The sequence below is a fragment of the Anabrus simplex genome, chromosome 1, assembly GCF_040414725.1.
Source record: "Anabrus simplex isolate iqAnaSimp1 chromosome 1, ASM4041472v1, whole genome shotgun sequence".
In the NCBI taxonomy this organism is placed as follows: Eukaryota; Metazoa; Arthropoda; class Insecta; order Orthoptera; family Tettigoniidae; genus Anabrus; species Anabrus simplex.
The window spans coordinates 1,162,652,877-1,162,673,049 of NC_090265.1; the positions used below are offsets into that span (position 1 = coordinate 1,162,652,877).

A 20,173-nucleotide genomic window follows, 5' to 3' on the forward strand; every position below is an offset into this window, starting at 1 on the left:
ATTTATTTCTTACTTAACAATATATTGATTGCTCACTATCCTTAGTCTGACCACATTTAGAAGAATATTTATTATCTTTCTAGTTAATTCAATTCATCGACTGTGACATTGCTCGTAGATCACATGAGCTCTTCATTCCCAGTTGTATAGTTGCGTTTCTTTAAGTATTTAGCATATTGTACGATATTATTCCTATCAGATTCGAACAAAAGAAAAGCAGGTGATATATTCCTACAATTAGAGAGTAACAATATACTCATATCTAGATATTCTACTTTATATTTATCGTGTCCAAAATGCTGTATTCCTAACAGAAGAAAATATTTGTAAACATTCAAGTGGTCCTTGTTTAGGTGTGAGAGATTCGTGCCGGTAGTTTTACTGCCGCGGGAAAGAAATCTCCTACACGCCATCTTCTCTGAAGACACGTAGCTGATTGAATGAACTTCATACGCATGAGAAAGAGGTAGTAGTGATTCTTTAGCACTGTTGTAGCTGTGCAACATAAGAAACTCCTATTTTCTACACAAGACGTCGAGATGATTTTTGGGAATAGGTTATACTCCCACATGTCATGTTCATTTGAAATGACTAAAATTAAATATTGTTTATGTTCCAGAGCCAGTTACAACTGTCCCGTATATGACTGTAACTTCGAACGATTGGATGAAGGCTGCTATTATCGGTACGCACCGGACAAGTGTTGTCCTGTTGGAATAAACTGTCGTAAGTATAGCGAAATTGCCTACACTATCTTATAATTGGACAGCATTAACCAGAAATTATCATAATTTTTAAATTTTGACAGTCTTATTAGTACACAATTCTTGTTTTAGAACCGGTTCAGACGCTAGGGTCCATCATCGGTGATTAAAAATTATTTTAAACATGTCTTTTAAGCTGTTGGACAGATACTAAATAGATTTTTCCGGTTGAAGTCCAGCTTCATGTCCAGCCAGCACTTCCAATGGTACATTACATTAAAAACACAATTTTTTAAAGTCCAGCGTTAGGTTCGTACAGTCTTTGTCATTCGTTTCACTTATTTATTTAATAGTTTGTTTCATCTTGGCTGCATTGTATCTTGACGACAACCCTCCGCAGTACGACCGTGGCGATACAGAGTCCTTAGGATGAGCAAGAAACCGAAAGAAATTGATGACATTGGAATTGTCATGGTCAAACTAATTATTGATTTTATATTACCAACGTTAACTCATATAATTTCTCTCTACTAATGTCTCTGGAAGAAGGCTATTGTGCTACCTCTTTCGAAAAATCAAACGCCTTCAGACGAAGGAGACTATATACCAATATTTATTTTATCAAATTTATTTAAAATCTTACAATATATAGTCCATACACAAATATCTGAGTACCTTCAAACGCATAATCTTTTTAATCCTTTCCAGTCCAGTTTCCGACGAGGACATAGTACAACTACAGCTTTACTCAAAATGACCGAATACGTTCGACAAGCAATAGATAAAGGACGATTCACAGTTCTGGTTCTACTAGATTACAGTAAAGCTTTCGACAGCGTAAACAGTGACATATGACTTGTAAAAAATTGAAGGTTCTACATTTTTCTCGGAGTATGATTGATTGGATGCGTTCCTGTCTTCACGGACATCAGCAATGCGTGAAAGGTAATAACGAAATCGTTTCCTCGTGGCGCCACATGGACAGAAGAGTCCCTGAAAGCTCTTGCCTCGGACCTCTTCTTCTCGCACTTTTTGTGAATGACACAGACTCCACAGCACGAGACCTTCAGGAAAGTATCGACTTACTAAACATTGACTTACAAGCTGTTAATGATTGGTCTGCTGCTCACGTTCTGAAATTTCTGAAATTGAACCCTACAAAGGCACAAGTAATCCTTCTTGGCCATCAAAATCAAATGACAAGTATAGTTCCGTTGCCCAGTGTAATTCTTCAGGATGTTCCAGTTCATTTGTGTCGCAGGTGAAGAATCTCGACGTTATCATGTACGAACGCTTGACTTTATTTTATCAGATTTATTTAAAATCTTAGAATAGATAGTCCATACACAAATTATCTGAGTGCTATTACATATCTGTCAAACGTTTTCTCAGCTGTACATCTATATATAATACGAGTTTTTTCTGTACATTGCACAGAATTTATAAAGAAGGGCATTTCTGTATCGGTCGTGTCGACGGTAACAAGGAAATGTACTTTTTTCCGTCATGTCTGTATGTATGTATGTATGTATGTATGTATGTATGTATGTATGTATGTATGTATGTATGTATGTATGTATGTATGTATGCATGTACACGCATCACGAGAAAATGGCTGAATAGAATTTAATGAAAATCGGTATGTAAGGTCGAGAGATAAGGCAATGCAATCTAGGCTATAAATAATTGCATTTCATGGTAGTTTATGGGAAGGCCTAAAGCTTAATTCCCAAATATTTATGTTAATAGTGGTCCAATCGATAAGCACCACATAACTAAGGTTATATAGAATAAAATTTCCGATTATTTATGTCTTATCCTTTTTTACCGTACCGGCTATGATAACAGAGATATTCACGAATTTCTATTTTTGTTGCTAAGTCGATATCAACGCCAAGCCACGAGAAAATGGGTGAACAGAATTTAAAATAGGTATGAAATATATATATATATATATATATATATATATATATATATATATATATAGATTTAGGAACTAGAGTGGTTGCGACTCCATGTTCGTCGTAACTATTATGCTTTTTCTCTCCTGAACCGAGTTCTTACTACTTCTTTCTCATCTTACCTTTCTTCCCGTTTCCATTACTTCTCAAATGATCAAAACAGAGTTACAAGGGCTCTAACATCAAAACTGTTCGTCATTCCTCGCCATCGAACTGCCGCATATAATAACTCATTTTCTTTGTCTCCGCACGAGAATGGAGCCGTTTACCTGATAACGTCGGATGAATACCAACCACAGTACCATTTAAAATAGCGTTAAGAGGTATAGCAGGATACGAGTGAAATGTGCATTTCAGGTCTTTCCTTGATCTTACTATTATATTATTATTCTTTATTTGCAAACTGACCACTTAGGGTCACGCCACAATTTCGTTTTTTCTTTGTCTGAAGTTTCCTTTTCCTCCATTACTCCTTCATATGGGCGAAATGCTGTTTCTTCTGTTCATCCATCCAGGCTCTTCCCGTCTTTGCAGTTCTTTCGACTTGAAACACTTCCAAATTTTGACTCATGGTCCGAAATGTTTTCCTGTCTAACATCTGAACTTCCTAGATGTTGGACTTCTCTAGATCTTTACGAGCTTCCTTAATCCATGCCGTCGTTGTCTTCTTGTTCCTGGGGTCGATGATCTAGCTGTTAGGCCCCTTTAAACAACAAACACCATCATCATTATCATCTCCTTGATCCACAGATAGTCGAATAACTTTTTGGTCAGTCTGATTTTGTCCATTCTGCTCAAATCTCCGAGAAATTATAACCTTCCCTTTTCCATGGTCTCTGAAATTTTCTCCACATTTTTGTAGACTTCATTGTTGTTTCAAAGTTTGCAGCCGGTTTCAGTCTGGACTGGGCCCAAGATTATCCATATTATTCTTCATTCTAGGATCTCCAGCTTCTCCAACTTGTAATTCATTGAGGGGCATACGCTGGCATACAGACATTCTGTTTTTGCTACAGTGTTGTAATGCCTGGTTTTGGCATTCTATGAGATGCATTTCTTGCTGTACATGTTTTTAGTCGGTCTAAAAGTTCTCTCGTTTTTTTGAGATACGATCGTCTACAGCAGCTTTCTCTTGTCCGTTCTCTTGTATGATTTCACTAAGGTATTTGAACTTTTTAACCCTATAAATCCGTCCAATCTCTGTTTCAAGAAATTGTGGTCCATGTCTGTCGTTCATCACCAACTTGGTCTTCTCTTTCGAGATGTTGCTAGCGATGTTTTCTAGGAAGTTGAATCTGTATGGCTGTTTCCTCTAGGTTTTCTGAAAGTATCGCAAAATCATCAGCGAAAGCCAAGCAGCTGACTTTGATTCCTCCCTATTTTCTTCCTAAACAGATCGGGGTTATCCCATGATATTCAAGTTCGGAATTCCAAATTATCACAATCTTCTCCAGGACACAGTTCAATAGTGGTGATAATCCATCACCCTGTCAAATGACTGAGACAATTCTCCCATAAATTTCATCTTAGAAGTTGTGCCTGTTAAGTTTTCTGTGATAAAGTTTGTCAATTTGGTTTTGACCCCAAATTCTCTGATGATCTTATCTAGGGTCTCTCTGTCCACCGAGTCAAAGGCTTTTTTTGAAATTAATGAAATAAACCACTATACTTTTGCTGTTCAGCACTCTGTAGCGAATTATTGATTTCAAATGGATGATTTGCTCAGAACAGTAGCGACCTTTCCGAAACCCACCCTGGTATTCTCCAAGTTGCTTATCTAGAATTCCTTCAATTCTGTTCAAAAGTATCTTGGAGAGTATTTTGTAAGCGACTGGAAGTAGCGACACGCCTCTGTAGTTGTTAACATCCTGTTTGTTCCCTTTCTTGGGGAGTGGGTATATCAGCACTGTTTTCCATTCGTCTGGTAGTTTTTCTTTCTCCTACATTTTCTAGAAAATATGGCGCAGATCATCCAGGATTTCCGGTTCAACCCATTTCAATATTTCTGCTGATATTGAGTCTTCTCCTCTGGCTTTGTTGTTCTTGAGACGTTTTAAGTATTTTTTTTTCTTGGTGGCATATCATCTTCTGGTTTCATAGGAGGTGCCGGAAGTTTTAGTTTGTTTGTTTGTTGGAAGGTGGGCAGTTGAAAAATTTGTCAAAGTATCTGGCTAATATATTACAATTTTCTTCATTGTTCAGTCCAATTTAGCCTTGTTCGTTTTTGAAGCTTATACTTGGAAGTTGGTATCATTTGAGCTCTTCCGTAAAGGTTTGGAATAAATATCTGGTGTTATTCTTAGTGAAGTTTTCCTGGAGGTTTTGTAACTTTGTATTCTCAAATAATCGTTTGGTCCTGCGTAATATCGCTGATGTTCCTTTCCTTTGTTTTCTGAAGTGTTCCAATTGTTCCGTATTTATTGAACATTTCCATTTTCTCCACGTGTCAGTTCTATCTAAGGCAATTGATAGGGTAGATCATGGGAGATTACTGTCAAAAATGAGTGAAATTGGACTAGACGAAAGAATGACTGAATGGGTGGCTATATTTCTAGAAAATAGATCTCAGAGTAGGCAAAGCTTTATCTGTCCCTGTAATAATTACGAGGGGAATTCCTCAAGGCAGTATTATTGGACCTTTATGGTTTCTTATATATATAAATGAAATGAGTAAAGAAGTGAATCAGAGATAAGGCTTTTTGCGGATGATGTTATTCTGTATAGAGTAATAAATAAGTTACGAGATTGTGAGAAACTGCAACATGACCTCAATAATGTTGTGAGATGGACAGCAGGCAATGCTATGACAAATGGGGTTAAAAGTCAGGTTGTGAGTTTCACAAAGAGGAAAAGTCCTCTCAGTTTTAATTACTGCGTTGATGGGGTGAAATTTCCTTTTATGGATCATTGGAAGTACCTAGGTGTTAATGTAAGAAAGATCATCATTGGGTTAATCACGTAAGTGGGATTGTAAATAAAGGGTACATATCTCTGCACATGGTTATGAGGGTATTTAGGAGCTGTAGTAAGGATGTAAAGAAGAGGGCATACAAGTCTCTAGTAATACCCCAACTGAGTATGGTTCCAGTGTATGGGACCCTCACCTGGATTACTTGATTCAAAAACTGAAAAAATTCAAAGAAATACAGCTCGATTTGTTCTGTGTGTTTTCCGACAAAAGAGTAGCGTTACGAAAATGTAGTAAAGTATGGGCTGGCAAAACTGGGGAGAAAGGAGACGAACTGCTCCACTAAGTGGTATGTTCCGAGCTGTCATTGGAGAGATGGCGTGGAATGACATTAGTAGACGAATACATTTGAGTGGTGTCTTTAAAAAGTAGGAAAGATCACAAAATGAAGATAAATTTGGTATTCATGAGGACAAATTGGGGCAATTATTCGTTTATAGAAAGGAGAGTTAGTGATAGGAATAACTTACAAGGGAGTAGTTCAGTAAATTTCCAATTTATTTACATTTATTTATTTATTTATTTAGATAATCTGCCAACTGGCCGTAATGTTAAGCACGGGAAATATTGAAGTTCTGTGTGAAATTGTATATAATGATGCTGGATTTATAATGTTAAACTAGCAGTATTTCTTGTAATATTTTCCTTCCATGGAATTGCTTGTTGTACTTTTGTTGTTGTTGTTGTTGTTGTTGCATAATTCTGTTTTAACTTTATTATCACACTACTGTAAGTGACCGTTGATACCGGGATATTTCCCAATTGCGTTGTATTTGTTAATAATAATAATAATAAATTCTCAAAATAATAAAGCCCCTGGGAACGATGGCATAACTGCAGAGATGTTGAAAATAAGAGGAGATGGCCTCATCAGAAGAATTCATACATTCTTAACAGAAATATAGCTGCCTCTGTGGATCAGCGGTAGAGTGTCGGCCTCCGGATCCCAAGATAGCGGGTTCAAACCCGGCAGAGGTAGTCGGATTTTTGAAGGGCGGAAAAAAGTCCATTCGACACTCCATGTCGTACGATGTCGGCATGTAAAAGATCTCTGGTGACACATTTGGTGTTTACCCGACAAAATTAATTAAATCTCAGCCATAGACGCCCAAGAGAGTTTCGGTTTACTCGGCCTGCCATCTAGTGGGGGCCTGGAGTAAAACGGAACGTCGAAATTGACGAGCAGACAGCCAGATGGCGTCAAATTGAAATGTCAGCACACGGTAGCTGAGGCCATACGATTATTATTATTATTATTATTATTAACAGAAATATGGGAGACCGTGATGATTCCGAAGGACTGCAAGAATGCCATAATATATCCGTTACATAAGATGATGATGATTGATGCTTGTTGTTTAAAGGGGCCTAACATTTAGGTCATCGGCCCCTAATGGTACGAAATGAGACGAAATGAAATGACAAATTAAAAACTCAAAATCCTCCACCGACCACACTTCAAAACGTGAGGACGAAGAATGAATGGGTGGATATAAATTTAAAATGATCAGTGGAACCGACCCATAGTGCCTCACATGCACAGAAGCTAGCGTAAAACAATAGTGTTACTGACCAAGGGACTGCTTCTATAGCACGATACTGAATCTATGATGCTTGTAGTCAAAAGGAGTCCAAAATCCAAGTCATCGGCCCCTGATAATGGTGCTTATCGCTAGAAAAGTAGAATCATGGCATTTGTCATGTTGGGGTACTAATCAAGAGTAGCGTAGACTCGCGGTATTCCACACATTATGGTACTACTTACAGGTAATGAAATTCGCACATGTATTACAGACCTACTGCGTTTGACAGGCAATGCAAACCTATGGTGTTCATCACCTAAGTGTACTAAGCACAGGGACTCGTACTATCCCATGGTGTTCCTCATATAGTGGGTACTAATCATAGGCAAGCCAGAACCATGGGTCCCTCATCCCATGGTGTCGCTCATATAGTGTTACTAATCACAGATACTGTAAAAGCCGTCGCGCTCGCATTTGCTACTAATCACATACCTATTCGGTACCTAACATAGTGGTACTACGCGCAAGGAAAAGCGACCCATGGTGTTCCCCGCGTGGTGATACTAATCACAAGGAGTTTCATGGTTCTAATTGGATCGTCCCTTGGTCGCCCCTTTTAGTCGCCTCTTACGACAGGTAGGGGATACCGTAGGTGTATTCTTCGTCTGCGTCCCCCTCCCACAGCCGATCGAGCGGACTCCAACAGACACAGAGACATATCTCTTTTACCAGTTATATACAAAGTTCCATCTAAAGTGCTGTTAAAGGAGCTGAACAACAAACAGATCATTTGAGTGGCGAATACCAAGCAGGCTTCAGAAAAGTAAGATCGTGTTCTGAGCAAATTTGTAGTATGAAGACGATATTAAGGACACGCCGCAGTACCACCACATGTGTCACCTTTGTGGACTTTAAGAAGCCGTATGACTCTATCGACAGACAAACTGTTGTGGACATCCTAGGAAAGCTCAGTGTGGACAATTAATCCGCCAGACTCTAATAGACACTACATCTCAAGTGAAGTTTCTAGGTGAACTATCGGAGCCTTTTGAAGTGCATTCAGGAGTTCGACAAGGAGATGGCCTCTCCCCGATCCTTTTTAACTTAGTGTTAGACAAAGTAATCAGGGAATTGGGAGAAGAAATCGAAGGTATAAACATTGGAACTCGGTGACAAAGAATTAACGAGAAGTGCCTAGCTTTTGCTGGTGATCTAGCTATCTTACCAAGATTAGTGAAGAAACCAGGTATGCCATAGAGAAGTTACATGAGATATCATCAAATACAGGCCTTCAAATATCGCATGAGAAGACTCATATCATGGCTAATGGATACCAGAATATCCAAAGATCCCCACTACAGACAAATTACGGAATAATCATACAGGTCCCTTCCTTCAAATATCTAGGAGAAATCATTATACCATCCGGATTAGACAGCTAATTTAGAAAGAGCCATCAAAATTCTGAAAGCATATCGAATAACATGGAATCACTACAATAAAAGAGTGATGTCACGAAATGCAAAACTTCGGCATTACAAGACTGCTGTTCTTCCGGAAGCTTTGTATGCCTCATTAACCACATCTCTAGGAGGCCACTTTAAAATTGATGAAATTGAAAAACGACAACGAAAAATTCTTAGAAAAATGTTATATGGATCAAAAGAAAAACTGTAGATTTGTACAAACCAATCGACAAGTTCACGCAGGAGACGAGTGAAATTCTATGGCCACATCTGTAGAATGGACTACGCTAGATATGCAAAAATAACTGCACGGTATAATTAATTCAAAGAAGGTCAAAATCAGCTGGTTAGGGGAAATAAAGCAGGACTTAAAAGAAATGAACATCACAGAAGATACCATCAAGGATCGCAAGGCTTTTGGAACTCTGGTTGCAAATCACACGTTCAGGGAACCACAGGGAAACAATGGACGGAAGAACGCAAGAAACAGCATAGCAAGTTCATGAAGAGATTTTGGGAGAAGAAGGAAAACCATCATCAAGCTAACAAGTTCCAACGCGCTCTTTAAATAGGCATAACCAAGAAAGAATAATAATAATAAATTCTTAATCTTCGGGCTAAGCAACAGTTGCTTGGTATGCCGAGATCCGTCACGGCTCTGGTCCGTGCAGGTCGGGGGAACATATCTCCCTAAATTCGATTTGTATTATATCGGCTTTGGAGCACAAACATGTTGAACATAAACGCTATCAACAATGTGTTGGTCAGAAACCCGTGGATGTTCACGTAGGATGTATCAAAATACGTCAATCCTTTTTTTCATAAAAATGAGTTACTTATAGCTTAGCGCCAAAAATGTTTAATAGTAGTACAGTAGAATTCCATTAGTCCGGCATCCATCAGTCCCGAACGCTCGATGGTCCGGCACCATTCCAGGATTTTTTAAATGTTATTATCTCTTAATAATTATCTCTCGTGAACACTTTTATGCATTATTTGTCGAAACCAATCGAAGTGTATTTTTTATTATTTCAAAGTTGATAGTGCAAATGTATCTGATAAAATCCATTTGTTATGTATTGACTTACTTAAATATCTCTACAGTATCTCTGGAAATATTCAGCCTAGAAGGCCATGTGCTATACTGAGTACTGGAAAGCCAACCATATGATAAAAGAGCAGATTTCGAAAATTGAATGTATGGGCCACGTTCAAAAACGGATGGGAACATGTCTTCAAAAACTGAAGCGGACAGAACGGAAAGAGAAGTTGTAGATGGAAAGACTAAATGTTAAAGGAAGACTTACAGATAAAAACATCGATGAACTCCGGCATTATTATGGAATGGCAATAAGAAACAACACGTTTGAAGAGAGGAGTGTGTTATTAACTTAATGATTCCGCCGATCACCATTTTACTGCAAAACGCCGTGTTACAGCTGTTTTCGCTGTACATCTTAACCTATATCTTAGTAAGAGGTACCGCCCGATAGTCCGGCATTTTCGGTAATCCGGCACCGGGCCAGTCCCGAACGTGCCGGACTATCGGACTTCTACTGTATTTGTTTCACCGGAGTTTGAAAATGATAATCGACAAAAGTAAATTACGCTTTCTTTCTTTTTACGTCGCACTTACATAATCAAGTCTTATGGCGACGATGGGTTAGGAAAAGACTAGAAATTGTATGGAAGTGACCGTGGACTGAATTAAGGTACAGCCTGGTATGAAGATGGGAAACCACGAAAGACCATATTCATGACTGCCGACATTGGGTCTATAAAGACAAGAATAACGACCGAGAGGAATCATCGCTCCAACCACTCGTCACCTGCAGGCCTTCGGGCAGTTAATACTATCTCCCTAATCCAAACTGACAGCTATGTAATCGAACTCGGTTCAAGATTTCAACGTTATTCTCAGTTCTTCCTTGTAGCATTTTAATTAAATGATTTACGTATTTTAACCACCCCATGTGTAGCACTGAAATTCTGTTTGGTTTTACTACTTAGAAGAATAGAATGAAGATCTCCTAAAAAGTGGAGCCCTCCGTGGCCATTGTTTTACCTTCGCCTTAAAAATGGACCTGGACATCAGTAAAGAATACGTTCTTGTCATTTGCCAAGGTTTAAATTGATTTTGGCGATTGGATCACGTTTGTAAATTATTCAATTCTTCAGGCTGCGGAGTTCAGTTCATTAGGCACTCACCTCCTGTGCTCAAGTTTACAGCACTGAAACACAGGGCAGCCGATTAGCATTTAATAGCAGTCAGCAGATTGACTCACAAATTAATGATCTCATTTACAGAGCAAACTTCCGGTTTCTCTTTTTTTTGCTTTATGTCGCACCGACACAGATAGGTCTTATGGCGACGATGGGAGAGGAAAGGGCTAGGAGTGGGAAGGAAGCGTCCGTAGCCTTAATTAAGGCACATCCCCAGCATTTCCCTGGTGTGAAAATGGGAAACCACGGAAAACCATCTTCAGGGATGCCGACAGTGGGGCTAGAACCCACTATCTCCCGATTACTGGATACTGGCCGCACTTAAGCGACTGCAGTTATCGAGCTCGGCAATTCCGGTATTGTGGTGTCTCTTAAAACCGTTAAAACTTGAAGGGATGTTAATTTTCATCATCATCGTCGTCGTCGTCGTCGTCAACACCGATAACACCATCAAACCGAGCGAGCTGGCTATGCACTTTGGATCACGTAACTGTGAGCTTGCATTCGGGATATATTGGGTTCGAACCCCAGTATCGGCAGCCCTGAAGATAGTTTCAGTGGTTTCACACTTTCATACCAGGAAAACGCTGGGGTAGTACCTCGATTAAGGCCACGGTCGCTTCATTCCCATTCCTAGCACTTTCTTATCCGACCGTCGTCGTAAGATCTGTCTCTGAAGGTGAGAAGTAAAACAAATAGCGAGGAAGCAAAAACTTCATTTCGCTGTAACTATCGGTATCAATAAACTGTTTCACCCACCACTTAGGATACTATATTTAATGTGTATTTGAACGCTTAGGAACTTACGGCATGTAACGATCGACACGTCTGAGTTTTATTACTTCAAAAGGCTCCATGGTCGGTTGGCTCTATTCGCCTCTTAGCTTGTCAAGGCAGGTATGATAGCGATGTTCGTTTCGACCATTCCTACCAACGAAATTCATCAAAATAACTGATAAGTTGACATTTCACCTTCTTTCTGGCCTATGTGGAGGAATGTTTTCACTATTCTGTGCTTCTGTGATGTGTGGTGTGTACAGCAGCCGGACTGTCGACTTCGCGTCAAGAAGTGCAAGAAGAAACCATTAACCATCAACTGATAGTTACAGAGAAGTGAATTTATATTGATTTACTAAGAGAAGTGGAGTCTACAATCTGCAAAATCTTCTACGGACAGAGACCTTCCGTCGTAAAACGGAAGATGATTGACAGACAACCGTGAATGCTGAAGAAAGGTTCGTCGTTGAGTAGTAACTTTGTTTCCTTCATTGGCTTGTGACGTCGTTTGATCGAATGCATCAATACTTACATTCATCACTCTTGAAACAAGGACTGTAGGTCAGCCTGAAGAGAGTTGTGGTAGAGATTTCGTCCGCCGACTGTGCTATACACTGCGTGGTGGAGGTCGTCTTGGGGAGGGTTTTAACTCACAACCCCTCGACTTGTCTCAACACCGATTTATGTGTGAACTACACAACTAATCAGACGCTTCAATTGATTTTTTTCCCTGTAAGTATAAAGAGAATTTTTTTCCCTTCGATCATAGGATACATCAGCATCACGGAGAGGTCAGTTTGTATCTCAACCTACAAAGTGCATTCATGCATAAGGGTAACTGTGCGGGAAGATAAGAACATATCTCCTACCTGCTGGCTCTTCAGTCGTGATTGTGACTCGAGCTTCAAATCTCACATGTTCACGTTTCATCGTTTCAGACAAAAGCTGGTGTTTCACATGTGTATGTTAAGTGTGTACAAACAAATCACATGTTAATTTCACGACCTATTTTGATTATTAATGTATTTGGTTTTTACTATAAAATATGCTTGTGTTATGAAAACAGTAATCTAGTTACCGATATGAAAGCCTCTGATGGCGTACACTATTTGTCATCTCGGCACGATTGAATAATATGGTCAGCTATATCCCGGCTGCCTTTTTCTGGTATAGACTTAGTGAAGAATGCCTTTCCAGAAAAGGAAATTTCGTTTCAAAATATCTCAGCTTCCTGACGGCAAATCGAACTCGCGAGGCCCTCACTTATGATGACTATTTCGAAATGTATGTTATTGAAACTACCTAGGTATTATTCAGTTACATCCTTGAACGAAATTAGCGGGATGATGTATTTCACTCGTCAGCTTGTGAAATTCGGAGACATCTTATGGACGCTTCATAGACAGTGTGTTCCTTGTATCTTGTTCTGCACATTTGGTAACTGAAGTTATACTTCCTTCCTCGGGTCATTTCAAATGTATAAACACTTTTCTGTTTTCATGTTTTTTCTTCCTTGTGTGTTTTGTAAATATGTATATGTTATATATTGCTTATTTATAATTAGTAATAGTAGTAAGTGCTGTTATTTATTATACCATCTGTAGTTGAAGAATTAATAACTCTGTTGACGATAAATAAACAAATTAAATCAAATTCACTACTGTTATTAATTCTGGTCCATAGAGTTTCGAAATTAAATATATTTATTATACTCTACTGTTGGTTGACAAATTGTTACTGTATTTCACATCTGCTCGAATTATTTATTGCCTATCCCTCGGTGAATGCATGTGGAATTATAAATAATTTAAATCTGAAAACCAACTAAAATCCTCTTAAACTAGCTATCATTATAAAAATGCATTACGACTTGTTACATGAATTGTGCGTCCCATAAATTTCATTCCATCATGGTGTTGCAGCGCAAAACGACACATCCATTGCCAGATGCGAGTACGGAGGGGAAACTTACTACGAGGGAATGTCTTTCAGACCGGATAACTACGAGTGTGTAAGCTGCACCTGTAAGGAAGGATTCAAAGGTGAGTGATGGAGAGAACAGGGTCAGTAATTAACCGTTCATTCAAGAACCCTTAGTTATCAACTTGATTTTATAAACCATTGTGAATATTCATTGTTCATATATGATGTAAATCTGAAAAATTAATTGAATTATTAGTTAACTAATACAGGGGAAGCTTGTCTAAAGTGTATCTCTTTTCATAATTCATTTTTAACGTTTGAATTGTAAGTTTTAGGGTTATTCGAAAAGCAAAAACTTTATCTCTGCTAAGTTTCTAAGTTTGGAGAAATATACAATAAAAGGAGTCTGCCACCAAGATCAACAGGATAGGTTTTCTGGAAGTCTCCAGTCGGTAAAAATTAGGAAACTGGTTTCCTAAATAACACCAATGAGTTCCTAAATAAATTAGACAACAAATGATTTTTCTTAGACAACACAATGGCGCTGGTGGTAGTGGTGGTGGTGGTGGTGGTGGTGGTGGTGGTGGTTGTGGTGGGTGTTATTATTGTTTTAAGACGAAGTACAACTAGACAAACATCAGCATTTCTTTTGTAGAGTGAATACTGAAATTAAGTGTTTTAGCCATTTCACACAAAATTCCGAATTTATGTTTTCTGTTTCGGATATTGCCATTGTGCTGCCCAGTGGAGCACCAACAGAATGTTTATTACTCATCCTATGCCTTTTGAAAAGGGTCCTTGCTGGAATGTACTCACCAGAGGCATTGATATATCATATCATTGTTGTACTCACTCCACTTTATCCGCTGAAAATCACTCAAACCTGCTTTTCACCCTTTAGAGAAACTTTGTTGTGTTATTTTCTGCACTACAGAGAACCCACTTTCATCGACGTTGAATATTCTAGTAGGATCTAATGTGTGTCTTTGCATACACTTTCCAGAAGATCAAAGAATCCATACGCTGCTTCCCTATTGAATCCTCTCGCATATGCGATGGAAGTTGCTTCAGGCAGCCTACTTGACAAATTTACGGTGTCTTCTCAAGAAGACATACTGTAGTACCATTTTCCCTTCTAGATCCTGTTCGTAACTGAAATTATGTCGCAACTGTTTCCCTCAATTACCTTCCATAATTAACATTTTACAAAATGAACAATTTAGGAAACAGAAGTCGGTGGCAGTAAAATTAGTATAGTTTACTCATAACTTCAGTATCATTCATGACCAACTTACTTTACGGTAATTAGTGTGTCTATAGATTCATCTAGGAGACAAAGGAACCGAACAGATGGAAGGGCACTAAAAATTAATGTAACGGCTGGTTAAATTGTTCACATTACTTCAACTGTTTGACCTTTGACTTAAGGAGGGACCAACACCTTCGAGTGACCAAAAATGCGATTTTTAAACTTTAAAAAAATGTTAACAGTTCATAATTTTTGCTAATATCTCCAATTCTTTTGGATTTGTGACCAAAAACGTGAAGCACTGTCCCCCAAGTAAGCTCTTTATCTGTGTGTTGCTCGTTTCCCCTAACGATTATTTTTCAGAACTGTTTCCCTGATAACTCTGAAAGTTTTTAAGATATTAAGATGAATTTCTTCTTCTTCTTCTTTTTATGTTTACCCTTCAGGGTCGTCCCCCCCTCCCCGGACTCAGCGAGGGATCCCACCTCTACCGCTTCAAGGGCAGTGTCCTGGAGCTTCAGACTCTGGGTCGGGGGATTCAACTGGGGAGGATGACCAGTACCTCGCCCAGGCGGCCACACCTGCTATGCTGAACAGGGGCCTTGTGGGGGGGATGGGAAGATTGGAAGGGATAGACAAGGAAGAGGGAAGGAAGCGGCCGTGGCATTAAATTAGGTACCATGCCGGCATTTGCCTGGAGGAGAAGTGGGAAACCACGGAAAACCACTTCCGGATGGCTGAGGTGGTAATCGAACCCACCTCTACTCAGTTGACCTCCCGAGGCTGAGTGGACCCCGTTCCAGCTCTCGTACGACTTTTCAAATTTCGTGGCAGAGCCGGGAATCGAACCCGGGCCTCCGGGGGTGGCTGCTAATCACACTAACCACTACACCACAGAGGCGAACCTAAAATGATATTCTATAATTTTCTGAGTTACATTGATATGTAATTAATTTAAATACTATAAATTTATATTTCAGTTTTCAATTTTGTTGTGTGTTTTGTATAATCTAATAAAACCTCTTTTATGTCGAAACTTTGTTTTTGTGGGTTAGCTCCTTCTCTTACTCAGACTCGATTGTTCATAGGAGAGTTGAGCATGTTAATCCCCTAAAAATTAAATGCCTATTATTTTGTACTTCACTACTTATGGCAATCTTGAAAGCAATTATTTATTTTTCTGGTGCACGGCAATTACATTGTTCGAAACATTTTATACAAACACTGGGTTGAACACATTTAATTATGTACGTCCTTATATAAAGAAAGAGTATTTATGTATTGTACGGGTTGAACACATTTAATTATGTACGTCCTTATATATGAAAGAGTATTTATGTATTGTACGGGTTGAACACATTTAATTATGTACATCCTTATATGAAAGAGTATTTATGTATTGTACGGGTTTGAACACATTTAATTATGTACGTCCTTCTATGAAAGAGAATTGCTGTACGGAGTGCAATAGTTGAAATGAAAATTCACAGCCTGTTTCCAGTTTTTCGACCGGGTCAGGAATGGAATTAATGGAGCCCCCGTCCAAAGGCGAGGATAGGAATTGTGCCAGCTGCCGAAGCCTGTCGTACTCCTCTGGTGCAATGATTAATGGCTGACAGATGAAATCAAGTTGTATTGGAGAGTGTTCCTGGAATGAGAGATGACATGGAAAACCGGAGTACCCGGAGAAAAACGTGTTTCACCTCCGCTTTGTCCAGCACAAATCTCAGATGGAGTGACCGGGATTTGAACCGAGTGGTGAGATGCCGCCTGAGTCACGAAGGCTAATGAACGTGTAATGTACACCCCTCCAGGCTTGCACTATCAGATAACCTCCTGGAATAGTGCTCGTAACAGCTGTTCCTCGTGCACGCAGAGGTTTCAGTCATCTCATGACCTTGACAGCTGTGATCGTCCCATCCAGGGCCCCTCAAATTTTCAAAATCTCACGCGTGCAAATTGAGGCGCAGAGTTCCTGTGCACAGTGCATCGGTCCGATTCGGTTCAGCTCGGCTTGGCTCGGCTCGGACCAACGCTTCGTCTCTGGGCTAATCGCCTGAGCTCGGCTCAACTCGGCTCGGATTTGGAGCGCTACGGAGCAAGTGAGGAAGAGGGAGATAGGCGGAGCGAGCGAGACAGGCGTGGGGAAAAAGAGAGACAGCGCTATTCCTCCAAATCGAGGAATGGGGGTCTGCACTCTGGTCAACCAAGCGAAGTCGTCTTTTGCACCATGCACACTGCATGCACTCTGAGAGGCCCTGGTCCTATCCATTAATTATAGTTAGTATAGCTGAATAACGATTCAGCCCCGCGGTGTAGGGATAGCGTGCCTGTCTCTTACCCGGAGGCCTCGGGTTCGATTCCAGGCCAGGTCAGGGAATTTACCTGGATCTGAGGACTCGTTCGAGGTCCACTCAGCCTACGTGATTACATTTGAGGCGTTATCTAACAGTGAGATTGCGGCCTCGGTATAGAAAGCCAAGAATAACGGCCAAAAGGATTCGTCCTACTCACACCATGACACCTCGTAATCTGCAGGCCTTCGGGCTGAGCAGCGGTCGCTTGGTAGGCCATAGCCCTTCAGGGCTGTTGCGCCATGGCGTTTGGTTTGGTATAACTGAATTACAATTGACACTAACAATTCGGTCTGTACGGTATCGTCGAGCTCAAACCCAAGTACTTCCTTGTACTAATCCTATATAGTAACAAGGACCCATATTATTAGTTTGTCTATAAATCGCGTGTTGCATAAATAAAGGAGGAAATGAAGGGAGAAATAAATCGTTTTATTACTTCTCTGCCTAATTCCTTATTATTATTATTATTATTATTATTCCGCTTTTTCCACATCTGTGGGGTCACGGGTGCCCTGCCTGACGCCAATCCTACATGGAGGATGCAATTACTATTGCGTGTTTCTGTGGTGGTTAGTAGTGTAGTGTGTTGTCTGAATATGAAGAGGATAGTGTTGTGACAAATACAAACACCCAATCCCCGTGCCAGGAGAATTAATCAGACTCGATTAAAATCTCCGAACCGGCCGGGAATCGAACCCGGGACCTTCCAAACCGAAGGCCTCAACGCTGACCATTCAGCCAATGACTTCTCTGCCTAGTTCCATTCATAGTAAATTACTTAGGGCCGGAGTATAGAGGAACGAACATGATGTTTCGTTAAACTCTTTCTTGTATTGGCGTGGTCTAGAAGTTGACAGTATGGCTTCCCACCTCGTTTATTCGGATTCATTCCCGGCTCTTCTACACTGGAACTAGATATTCTCATGAAATACAGTGTCAATTTCAAAAAAGACTTTGAAGAAAAACTGGCTAAAATCCCACTATCATCACTGTCGAGTTTGTTTCCCAATGGTTTTCTAACTTCAGCGTCAGAAGAATGCAGCCTGTCGTAGAAGCCAGCTCGCCGCTAGCTATTCCTACTTCCATTTAAATGAATAATCAAATTACACACTAGTACAGACACTATAGGCAAACAGGTTATCAGCTGAACATCAAACACCAGAAGCTGTTGACCGAAATCACTCTAAGTCGATTACTTCATGCAACCTTTGTTGTATTATTTAAGGGCATTATGTAGTAGTAATAATAATAACAATGATAATAAGAATGTTATTGGTTTTGTGTCTCACTAACTACGTTTAGGTATTCCGAAGACGCCTAGATGCCGGAATTTTGACCCACATATGTTCTTTTAAGTGCCAGTAATTCTACCGGCACGACGATGGCGTATTTGATCCCCTTGAAGTACCGCAGGACTAGGGTGGGATTGAAATCGCCAGCTTGGACTCAGAGGGCAAACGCTGTACCGTCTGAGACACTGAGCATGGCAGGGGCATTATGTATTATGCCTTAGTCTCATGTGGATTTAAAGGTAAAAGGCATAAGGAAACAAACAATAATAAGGTACGAGTGTAATAGAAAGAGAACACTAAATAAACCCTTGGTTTCCCATTTTACACTAGGCAAATGCTGGAGTTGTACCTTAATATTAAGGCCACTGGCGCTACCTTCCCAAACCTAGCCCTTTCCCATCCCTGGGTCGCTAAAAACCCTGTACTCGTATGTGTTAGTGTGACGTTAAACCGCTAGCAAACTAAATAAAAAATAACGATTCGAGCCGGTATCCGTGAGGGAACAAGCTCTTCTGTAGTGTCTCCCAGTCAACAGCCAGGTCAAGGTGAACATCCTCGTAGCCGAGGTGAGGTCATCCACCAGCAGTGTCACTCACAGGTCATGGCACCCGAATGAAACACGTTCGTGTGTACTGAAGAATGCCAAATGACGACGATCAGGACCACAATCTAATGACAGCAAGCGCTTTAAAACTTGTTGCAGATGGCTATAAACCAAGGTCAAAAGTTACTAGATTTTGTCAAATAGAAGAAAATATAGTATCATAGACCGTAGCGGAAGAATAAAATTATATCAGGGCTAAAAGCTGTCATCAAAACTGCGGGGTTTTTTTTATTTTTTTTTATTTTTTTGCGTAAGCGTGTGAATTCTTTTCCCAGCATGTCGCCTGCCTATTTTCTTAGTGAATTCTCAAATCCTCGTGGTTCAAATTACGCGTAAGAGTGGACGTTCCATCACTATGACCAGGATATCAACAGTCAACTAAAGGTTCCATAGCTGCAACTGTCACGTAAAATAGGAGATACCTTATAGGCCTACATGATCGCAATGTTATCAATACTTAATAGTACATACCTGTTCACATCTATAGGTTTTCCCCTCGGACTCAGCGAGGGATCGCACCCTTACCGCCTCAAGGACAGTGTCGTGGAGCGTGAGACATTGGGTCGGGGGATACAACTGGGGAGGATGACACCTGCTATGCTGAACGGAAGCGATAGACAAGGAAGAGGGAAGGAAGCGGCCGTGGCCTTAAGTTAGGTATACCATCCCGGCATTTGCCTGGAGGAGAAGTGGGGAAACCACGGAAAACCACTTCCAGGATGGCTGAGGTGGGAATCGAACCCACCTCCACTCAGTTGACCTCCGAAAGCTGAGTGGACCTCGTTGCAGCCCTCATACCACTTTTCAAATTTCTTGGCAGAGCCGGGAATCGAACCCGGGCCTCTGGGGGTAGCAGCTAATCACACTAACCACTACACCGCAGAGGCGGACAAGATTCATTATCAATAGGAAAATATTGTTCCTAAACCCTAAACATACACAACTCATGTGTTTCACCCTGATCGTCAGATGTCACATAAAAACCTTGAAACATATGTATGCTGTTCAATGAAGTATTGAAATACAATTAAATTAATTTAAGAGATCATTAATCCACTAAAACACACACAAGGTTTCTTTGTACTATCTTAAACATAAAACAATTCATCTGGCTGAGCTTCATTGT

The 20,173-nt window shown here is 40.1% G+C and overlaps 1 protein-coding gene across 1 annotated transcript in view; it reads left to right on the top strand.

Moving 5' to 3' along the window:
• Positions 1-20,173, top strand: part of LOC136877104 (uncharacterized) — a 168,067-nt gene that overhangs the window by 117,074 nt on the left and 30,820 nt on the right. The window contains exons 4-5 of the mRNA XM_068225426.1: positions 620-726; positions 13,545-13,664. Coding sequence (XP_068081527.1) covers positions 620-726; positions 13,545-13,664 — 227 coding nt within the window. The remainder of the gene's footprint in view (positions 1-619; positions 727-13,544; positions 13,665-20,173) is intronic.